Genomic DNA, 10431 nt, shown 5'->3' with positions numbered 1-10431 from the left:
GGTATAAAGTGTCGTTTGAAGCCACTCTCCAAACGAACAAGAGCAAATGAAGTGCCCTTTTCACTGTAATTGTTGCACCATGGGACACATGTTAATGCTATTTATGAGAAGGTGATCTAACAGGCAACAGGATTCGCTATAGAAATTAAACTTATTTTAATATGCTAATGTAGTGACATTTGAACCGCCCTTAAATTTTCCCGGCACAAATCACTGCAGATTTCTCTAACATTTAACAGCGACAATGCACAACAACAAGCAATTAAAATAAGAGTGAGAATGCAGAAAAACACATTAAACACAGGCCACATTGATACCGGGCAAAAGCGTAATACTTTCACAATTAACACCAACAACCACAATTGCTCCAAAACCAAGTGAACTGCCTACGGAGTAAGCTTTTTAAGGCATCATAGATGCTCAAAAGATGCTGCCTTATGAGACTCCTTGTTTTTAATGAGTCATTGATGTATCTTTCACCTCTAGGTATATATTCAATGCAAACCCAAAATGCATCATGAGCTCATTAAAAAATAAATCTAACATAGAGTTGACGCAAGAAAAATCTCAAATCTTTTTACTGGTAGTTTTCAGTTTTGAATAAAATATATAAGCTATTTTAGGCAATTTAGTGTTTTGCATGGTAAATTCTATTGAAATAAACAATCTGTATGACGCATGGAGTTTTTGCATATGTACAGCGTGTTCCAAATCAGTTGTATTAGACGGCAGGTGGCTAAGTAGGCAGTAGGCATTGAGGCAGCTCACTAGGTTTGTGAATAGAGCTTATATTTAATCACTAATACAAACAAACCAAGATGATAGATTCCGTGCATGTGCCAAAATGTGAATGGCAAATACAAGCTAAAAAAAGTAAAATAAATGAAGATACGTGTATAACACGACACAAATGGGATCAAATGAAACAGAATGGTGCGAATGGGCTCAGGATGCGTACTGTGGCTAGAATTAAACATACAATACCCCACACTTAGAGTTCTCCAGGTGTGGATTTCTCTAGCAGACGAAGCCCAGAGGAGAAGAAATAAAAGACAGGGTATGATTTTAGAGGTTAAGTAACATACGCTCACACACGCACACAGACTAACATCACCTCTTCATACTTCACAGCAAATAATACAGCATCTGAAGGTTTCCTGTGTGGTAGGCCAAACAGTGAGTGTATATGTTGTGCTGCATGCAACTCACTGAGGTTTGACTCTAGCTGAAATGGAGAAGCTTGAGTGCTGAGATGGAAATGTTATGTTGTCCCATGTCTCACATATAAATGTTTCAGCTTAGCGAATGTTATACATCTACTTAAAAAAAAAAAAAAGCACTACAGCCAGTATACCTTAAAAATGGAAAATGGTATACATCTGATATTACCATGTGAGGTTGGTTTTGAAGTGCCAAGAACATGTCTGGGTCACATTTCTCCCCAAAATCATAAGAAAAAATAAAGACCTTTCATGTCAATTAAGATTTTTTTTAACTAAGCTGAAATTCTGATTATGATATGAATATGGAGAACAAATATTAATATATACATATATAAAATGTATTATGTGTGTGCCCTGCTCTTCAAATATGAATGTATGCATCATGATAATGGTAAAGTGCTAATGAATTCTTAAGTATTTAAAAATGAGTACAAATCTAATGACAATCACCATAATGAGAAAGGAAAATTCGAAGGAAAATGTTTTTAATTGTCATGATAATTGTCACAGTGCAAAAATAGCCCATAATAGGCTTTCTTTCATTAAAAAAAACAAAAACTTTGATTTGGATTGAAATGTGACCTAGACCTGAACTTGACAGCTTTTGTGAGACAAGGAAAAATATGGCGTATTGCACAGGCAGAAATGTGAAACAGCACATTAGACTTTATGGAGTACCATCCTCAATGCATGTTCTTTCAGGTTGAGTATGTTTAGGTATCCAAACTGAGCGCGATCAGAGCCAAATCTCCTGTGACTCAATGCAAGAAGAGACACACAGTTCCAACTTTGAAAAGATATGCGAGCCATCCATTATTAATTACAATCTATCCTAGGCTTGGTCAAAGATGCCTGAGGGGACATTTTATTACCAAGAAGTAAAACATCAATTTGCCATTAGACTCAGCCTGTCCACTCCATTCATCCTTGTGTTATTAGTTTAAAAATGAAGTCCATCTCCCCTGCCTTTAAAAAAACATGCTTTACACAAGCTCTGAGAGATAAAAAAGCATAACTTATGAGCTTGCAAGCATTTTTGACGCCACAGAAATAATTCATGGTGACTGAAAGACATATAAAATGCTGCAATTCATGAAACATCATCGCCTGACTTAAGTGCTGGTGTCAGTGGCTAAAATATGAATGATCAAAAGAAGTTGAGGGATAAGCAATTTAGTCTTTTTTCCCGAATACAAAATGCATTAGTGAGCAACTAAAGAGTAGACATCTACAATCATTGCAAATTGAATTCTTGAGTTCTCGGATGCTACATTCTTGTGGCCTAGAATTGGTTCCACATCCTCGTGAGCTGCTTCCCTAATTCCCTAAATTCACCTCAACCTATTTGAAAACAAAAAATGTTTTATCTATTAACATGGCTGATCTTTTAAACAGCAAAATGAACATAGATGACATTGTTGCATGATAATTAGAAAATTAACACATATCTGACATTATCATTGCTGATTTAAGAAAGCCTTTAAAATTCCAACTGAATTTCTGAATTTGAATAGAGGTGGAAAACGAGATGCAGAATTGCAACACTGCCTGATGTACTAGACTTTCACTAGTACAGAAAGGTACTTAAAAGTGTGCTTAAAACTACCTTTAAAAGTTACTAAAATGTTTTATCCAACACGTGCATGTGCTGTGTATTTTTGTTTTTGCTAGCTCAGCAACGCTTAAACATAAACTTTAACCGAATGCCCTAAAAGGAAGCTGCCTACATAGATAGCTGACAGGGAAGCAGCTCACATGCTACAATACATTTGTGTCTAAATGTATGCATGATATCTGTAAAGTTTTCAAACCAACCACAGTCTGAGCTATTTGTGTGAATCCAGACTTGTAGAACTTTTGTATTTGCATATTACTTCTGCTACTATGACTCCCACACATCAAAAAACTGACAAAAAGCACAAGCTATTATTGTAATATTCAAGCTTCAAGATTCTGCCTTATGAATAGCAAAAGTGCCCTTCCTTCATCGGCTGTGGAAGATGAACACCTACTAAGGCCAATCATGGCTAACCTTTTGATTCCTGCTCTTTTAATAGCGAGATCTATCATTAAGTTTCAATTCAAACTGCTCTAGACAGTGATGCATTAACAATAGTGCTGTCAAGCACTCCTTTACAATTCATGGTAATTAGAGCTTAATGATTTAGCTGGTGGTTTTAACCACTATTGTATTTCTGACTGTGGCTTGTATTGGCAATGTGCCACGCACTCTAAGCTCCCTGTGATCGCCTTGTCCTTGTGAACAATCCAACAGGTAAAAAAACAAAACCAAAAAAAGTCCTAGGTTTAGGCTAATATGCATAAAGACGTGGTCAACTTAATCAGCTATTTGAGTATAGCAGCATGAGTGCGGACCCTATGCAATGAAGAAAACTAATGGTCACAGTGGGATCCGGGGGAGATCTACAGGTGCTGGTCATATAATTAGAATATCATCAAAAAGTTGATTCATTTCAAGAATTCAACTTAACAGGTGAAACTAAAATATTATATAGACTCATTACATGCAAAGTGAGATATTTCAAGACTTTATTTGTCATAATTTTGATGATTATGGCTTACAGCTTATGAAACCCACAAAATCAAAATCCCAGAAAATTAGAATATTACATGAAATCACACAGTAATTACACAGGAATACCATGGTCATTGAACCAGGTTTTGGTTCTTTTGGCAGTGTGGGCAGGTGCAAATCCTACTGGAAAATAAAGTCAGCATAAAGTGCTCTGAAAATGTCCTGGTAGACGGCTGCGTTGACTCTGGATTTAATAAAGCACAGTGGACCAAAGTCCTCTTTTCTGATTTGGAAACCAAGGTCCCAGAGTCTGGAGGAAGAATGGAGAGGCACACAATCCAAGATGCTTGAAGTCCAGTGTGAAGTTTCCACAGTCTGTGTTGGTTTGGGGAGCCATGTCATCAGCTGGTGTTGGTCCACTATGCTGTCCACTCAACACAGCCGTTTACCACGACATTTTCATTGCACTTCCTGCTTCCTTCAGCTGACAAGCTTTATGGATATGCTTCCTTCATTTTCCAGCAGGATTTGCACCTGCCCACACTGCCAAAATAACCAAAACCTGGTTCAATGACCATGGTATTCCTGTGTAATTACTGTGTGATTTGATCAGTGTTGGGCAGTAACGCGTTACTGGTACCGCATTACTGTAACGCAGTTACTTTTGACAGTAACTCATACTTTAACGCATTACTTTTTAAATAAATTAACTCCGTTACCGTTACCATATGGTGCGTTGTCCGTTACCTTTTTTAATTAATTAATTGTGGCTGAAGTGTAGCCTACAGCCTAACCTGTTTGCAGCAGCGACGCATTGTAGGATTGGTGGTAGGACTGCTTGCCACCCGTCCCTTAAAATACGGAATTGTCGTATTTACAAGTAAAATGATGCGTCCCGTATCAAATCAATAAGGGAAACGATTTGTCCCGTATTTTACATAAGTCCCACACATAGCCTAGTTGGATAAAAACATAAGGATTTACTATACTAATAGCAAATAGCCTATAAAGAAATCAATTTCACAATAATGTTACATTATGATTAGAATCAAATGAATTTTGTCCATTTTCTAAGCTTAGATAATGCACATTTATACGGGCTGAATTTTATAGGCCTAAAATATTTTTTTGTAATTCTGTGAATTACACAGCGCAAACCAAAGTAATACTACCCACCGGATGAAGAAGGGTTGGTTCTCAGTCTCCACAGAACAAAATATTTATTTTATTTTATTTTATTTTTTGTGTTCGCACTTATGAGGAAGAAACAATGTTACGGACGTGACAGTTCTCCGTACGTGAGCGCTCTGAAAGCGGCACTAAAATATGCTTATTTTAGTTTTAATTTTAATCAATGTTTCATCAACCAATTGCCTGGATTTAATAAATAAGAAATAAATGTAGCAGACGATAGATAATCACGAAACGGAGGCGCCAGCGCGTGAACTGGAGCTCGTCTCATAAATGAACCGAAACTCGGCGTATAAGGTAACCTACTTGCCTCACAGACATGTCTACTTTTAAACAGAACAATTCAAAACGAAAGAAAACAGACTACAGACTGCTGTCTGCTTATGTAATCCGTATGAAATATGCATTTCTCTCTGGCGCGTCTAATGCGAAGATCGAGAGTCAGCATAGCGAGTCACCTCAGAAATCCTTGCGATATATTCAGTTTGTGCTGGTCAGACTTAAATAAAATAGTGTTTAAAAATTACTTTAATTAATTAATTTTGTGTTTGTGTAGACCATAATACATAAAAGAACATCAATGGGAACATTAAAGAATGTTTTTTTTAAAGTAACTAAAAAGTTACTTTTAACAGTAATGCAATACTTTTTGGTGTAAGTAATCAACAAAGTAATTGAGTCACTTTTTGAATGAAGTAACTAGTAACTGTAACTAGTTACTATATCTTAGTAACTAGCACAACACTGGATTTCATGTAATATTCTAATTTTCTGGGATTTAGATTTTGTGGGTTTCATAAGCCGTAAGACATAATCATCAAAATTATAACAAATAAAGTCTTGAAATATCTCACTTTGCATGTAATGAGTCTATATAATATATATTTGTTTCACCTGTTAAGTTGAATTCTTGAAATAAATCAACTTTTTGATGATATTCTATTTATATGACCAGCACCTGTATATTCACTACTGCCCTCCTACTATTAGACAATGTGCAAATTATATAATGACTTTCATGGATATCAATGTTTTAAAGGACTTTCCATTGGTTCTTAAATGTGTAATCCATATATCTAAAATTGTTAAGTATCTTCTCCAATTATAAGTAAGATAAATAAGAGTCAATTATAAGTACGATTTTAGTAAGCAAGGACTCGAGAATCGCTCTAGACACTTAAATTTGGCTATTTGAAACGCTGAAAGTGTGCTTAATTACAATGTGAGTCTGGATATGTGCCTAGTTGCAATGCTCTTCTCCATCATTTGATGAAGTACTTCTGTTATGTCTTCAAGAAAATGTACACCAATATTCCATTACAATTAAATTCTATTTACCACCAGTTTTCAGTGGTCAATAATAGGACATTGTTAATTGTATCAGGCAGATAGTCCAGATGTTTGTGAAACAAGCACCTTTGTGGAGCTGTTTGCCTAGAACAAAAATATTAACCTAAATGGTGGCGAACTTACTTTCTCCAACTACTATTTGAATTATGTTTAGTATGTGATATATAGTAGCTGGTGGTCAATAGCCTATATAATGCCAATATATTATAAATAATTCAATTTAATAATGCAAAATGATACATACATAAACTTGTTTCTTATACAGACATATCTATTTAATAATAAACTTTAATTTTTTTTTATTGTGAATTTTCATTAAATATTGTTAAGTTCATTTAATTTCAGCAATTTTAACATTACATTATTATTATCTATACGGTGAATACAGTTCAAATTCATTATGATTAATACAAAATGTTTAAAATCAGAAATAGTTTATTATCAAATATCTATATGGACAATATAATGCCAATATAGTAGTGTTGTCAAAAATATGTTTTTTTCGATACATATCGATACTGAAATATATGAAACTGTTCTGATACTAATTTCCCACAGTATCAATACACTGACACCTACTGCGCTTTCTCCATCTCTATTCTCTCTGACAGCGAGTTGACACACACCCGCCTTCTCTCACTCACTCATCTTATTCGCTCCGGTTGTATAGTGTTGGTGTTACAGCATCTGAATTTTAGCATCATTTTACTAATTCTCGCAGGTTTTGCATGCACACATAAAGTTGCCTCTCAAACAGCTCATAAGTCGTAAACACAGACGGTTATATGCTGTGTGTTAGCTAATACATCAACATTACCTCATTGTAAAAACACAAATACATTGAGTCACCAAACATTTAGGTGAGATAACTGTAATTCCCTTTCAGTCGGTCACGTCCGACGTACGTATGTAACCAAGACATTGTAACTGATATAATTTGAATATATTTTAAATAAATCAATATAATTTGAATAAAAGCCTAAATTAAAATCTGTTCATCATATAAAGTGATCGTGCCTGTTCAGAAGACTTGGATTAAACCGCTCATTTCATATGGATTAGCTTTTACGATGTGTCATGTACTTTTTTAAAGCAGATTTTCAATGGATAGACAAACAACGGGATAGTATAAAAAATATGGCAAAATGGTATCAAATATGAGTATTTTTCAAAATATCGTATCAAAGTTAGAAATTCCAGTATTGTGACAACAATACAATATAGTATAAACATTTATGATATAATAGTAATATTTAGAAATATCAGTAATGCAAAAAGAGGCACACATTAAATTTCTAAAAGATTTAATATTATTTCATGGAAATTCCCTAAAATATTTAAAAACAAAGTTTATTATTAAATAACGATACATTTACAATGAAGACAAGACTGCAGATAGATTTTGTAATGGACAAAAGGGAACTACCACTTCAATTATTCTCAAAATAGCCAAATATCGGATTCAGATTATTGGACGATATTTTTAATCGCATCCCATCTATATCAAACTATAGGTTTAACTTTAATTTCAAAGGGTTCAAACCTTAAATAGCAGGTCGGACAAACACCCCCGTAATTCCTGTCTAGACTAAATAAACTGTTCCAGACGGACGCTGGAGGAAAGACCTACGAGGAGTGTCGAGCTGAGAGCGAGGTGTGTTGGTGTGTGGCAGGGACAGCAGAGGCACTATGGTGGGCTCTTGTAAGGCACATGGACATGAGGGGGTGTGCGGGGGCGGGGGGTAAAGATGGTGAGAGGAAGTGATGTAATGAAAGAAAGCCAGTGTGCATGTTTCACTAGGAGACACAAAAGCTGATTATGTCAAAAGCATTGCTAACTACCACCCTCAAATTCCCCTGAAAAGAAATCAGCTATTGGACATTCAAACATGAGCAACTATATATACAGTAGGCTACATACATTCTATTATTCATCATAATGTTAAGCTAAAAGTGTGTGCAAGCAGTACCTGCGTTTGAAGGTGAGAAGAACGCCCAGGAGAATGATGACAAACATGAGGATTCCCGCAATGACGCCTGCCATCTTTACAGTGCTGTCCACCTGTTTTTCAGGCTCTATGTCATTGGAATTCTGGGTAGATGCACCTTTAAAGCAACAAGTACATCACAAAGAAGAGAAAGGGTCTTTAACTAAGACAAGAGCTGATGAGAAATGTTCTATGGTGACACACACACAAAACCAACACATACAAGAATCAAATGAAAACACATAAAAATGATGCCCAATCAAGCACGTCCCACATTCACACACTGTCATTTGCGCAATCAGACCAAATGAAACATATTCAAAAGAAACACACATTCAAAATTAAAATAATTAAATGCATTTAAATTTAGACAAAACAAATGCACTAGTGACACTGATCATTACTGTGTGTCGCGGGTATGGCAAAGGGGAATCGTTTATAGAATGGCATTAATTAACAGGCAACAGACAAAAAAAAAAAAAAAAGCCCTTAAGAAGCTTTTCAAATACTGGATCACTGTGGTGAAATGAAACACTTTAGGGCCTTTGGATTTTGGGTTAGAGAATGCAAATAAACTGAAAGACAATTCAATGCAATAAATGCAGGCATGAAATATGGATACAAGAATGATTAGAAAAACAAAAAGAGGATGAAGGCAGAGAACGAGGGTAGAGATCCATGCAGATGTACAGTATGTGTGTCTTTGTGTACATATGGGTGTTGCATATATCGCATGCATCACATCTTGCAGGTTGTTTTGTTGACGATATATTGTTATTTTGATATCAGTATAAAATCTATGTAAACCATGCATGACTTTTAGAAAATACTTTTCAGATTAGCGCGGCTCCACATCAACGGCTCATTTTTCCTTCATCAGGCATGAAATTCTACTGTGAAATTGCCATTATTTCTATGAAAGAATTTCAGCTGTTTGCTGTTGAAGTAATTCACTTTTGAAATAATAATCATCTTGATATTTTTGCATTTTATTTTCAAAACAGGAACTAAATGAAAAATTCCACGATTTAATAATCTACATCAATCTTAATAATGCAAAGAAGAAAGGATGCATACATACAATTATTTTTTTTATATAAATAAATGGTTGCATAAAATATCTAAATATGCACAAACCTTAGAAAAGCATGTAATCCCTGCCTTCAATGATTAAACAATGATGTTGTTATTTTTACCTTCACTTTGCATTAAAGAGAATTTTCTTAACCTGCCAGTGCGACATCTTTAACAATCTGCTGCATATTAACACATTGATCTCTCTATGTGGGTGGTTTTCTTTCATGTAAGCTCAATCATTTGATTTATTTATTTCCCTCAAACCGTAGAGTTCTTTTAAGCATGAGAAGATTAAACATTAAAAAAAATTCTGGAACTGTATGCTGAAGCTAAACCTACACAAAAAAGTCCTTTTATTAATCAGTATTTTTGGCTTGGTTTTTCAGTTCTAATATATATATATATATATATATATATATATATATATATATATATATATATATATATATAAATAAATGCCAATGGTGTAAAAACACTTTCAAGAAATTCTCACTGAAAAAAGTCTAACTATTTCATGCAGTTTTGCTTCAAGTTAATTTATCTTGTTTTAAGGATGTTGAGATATTTTCAAAAAAGAAAACATTACATGTACTCTGCATACAGTATGTGCCGACGGCGATTTGCAGTGACATAACAATCAGAAATCATTCATTTCCAGTGAGTTTGCAATATAAGGGGCCATTCACACAGATTTTTTTTTGCGGTTAAAAATGCGGGTCAGTGGAGGGGGAAAAAACATAAGGTCTAGAGACGTGTTTTAATCCTCTGTGGTCGACAAACGCGGCAGCACTTTTTGGTGGATTTTTTATGGATTACACATTTTATTGTGTAAAAATGTGGTGGTCATTTTTGCTTATACAAATAAAAGCAATACATTATTAGAAACTAATTTTATATGTGTCCACTTACAATGAAAACAAAACATTTTACTTTTGTAAAACAAAGTTAAAGTTAACAGTTAAAGACGTCCATGTAGCGCATTTACATTGAAAAACAATAGAAAAATAGCGCAGTGGAATGGAAAGATGCATTACCTGTGAACTTCCCCAAAGGCAACTTACGCAAA

General features: G+C 34.7%; 1 protein-coding gene across 7 annotated transcripts in view; it reads right to left on the bottom strand.

Annotated features, from left to right (window-relative positions):
• Positions 1 to 10431, bottom strand: part of ptprt (protein tyrosine phosphatase receptor type T) — a 316287-nt gene that overhangs the window by 72724 nt on the left and 233132 nt on the right. For 4 of the 7 annotated variants that reach the window (XM_077197875.1, XM_077197877.1, XM_077197880.1 and 1 more), the window contains one exon: positions 8271 to 8406. In XM_077197875.1, coding sequence (XP_077053990.1) covers positions 8271 to 8406 — 136 coding nt within the window. Of the gene's footprint in view, positions 1 to 984; positions 1018 to 8270; positions 8407 to 10431 lie in introns of all 7 variants that reach the window. The other 3 variants (XM_077197876.1, XM_077197874.1, XM_077197878.1) reach the window with 1 other exon arrangement.

The sequence above is a fragment of the Siphateles boraxobius genome, unplaced genomic scaffold (genome assembly GCF_051911475.1).
Source record: "Siphateles boraxobius isolate OS27281-9 unplaced genomic scaffold, OSU_SipBor_1 41, whole genome shotgun sequence".
NCBI classification, from domain to species: domain Eukaryota; kingdom Metazoa; phylum Chordata; class Actinopteri; order Cypriniformes; family Leuciscidae; genus Siphateles; species Siphateles boraxobius.
Note: the sequence above shows the minus strand (reverse complement) of the source record. Positions and strands in the feature narration are given on the sequence as shown.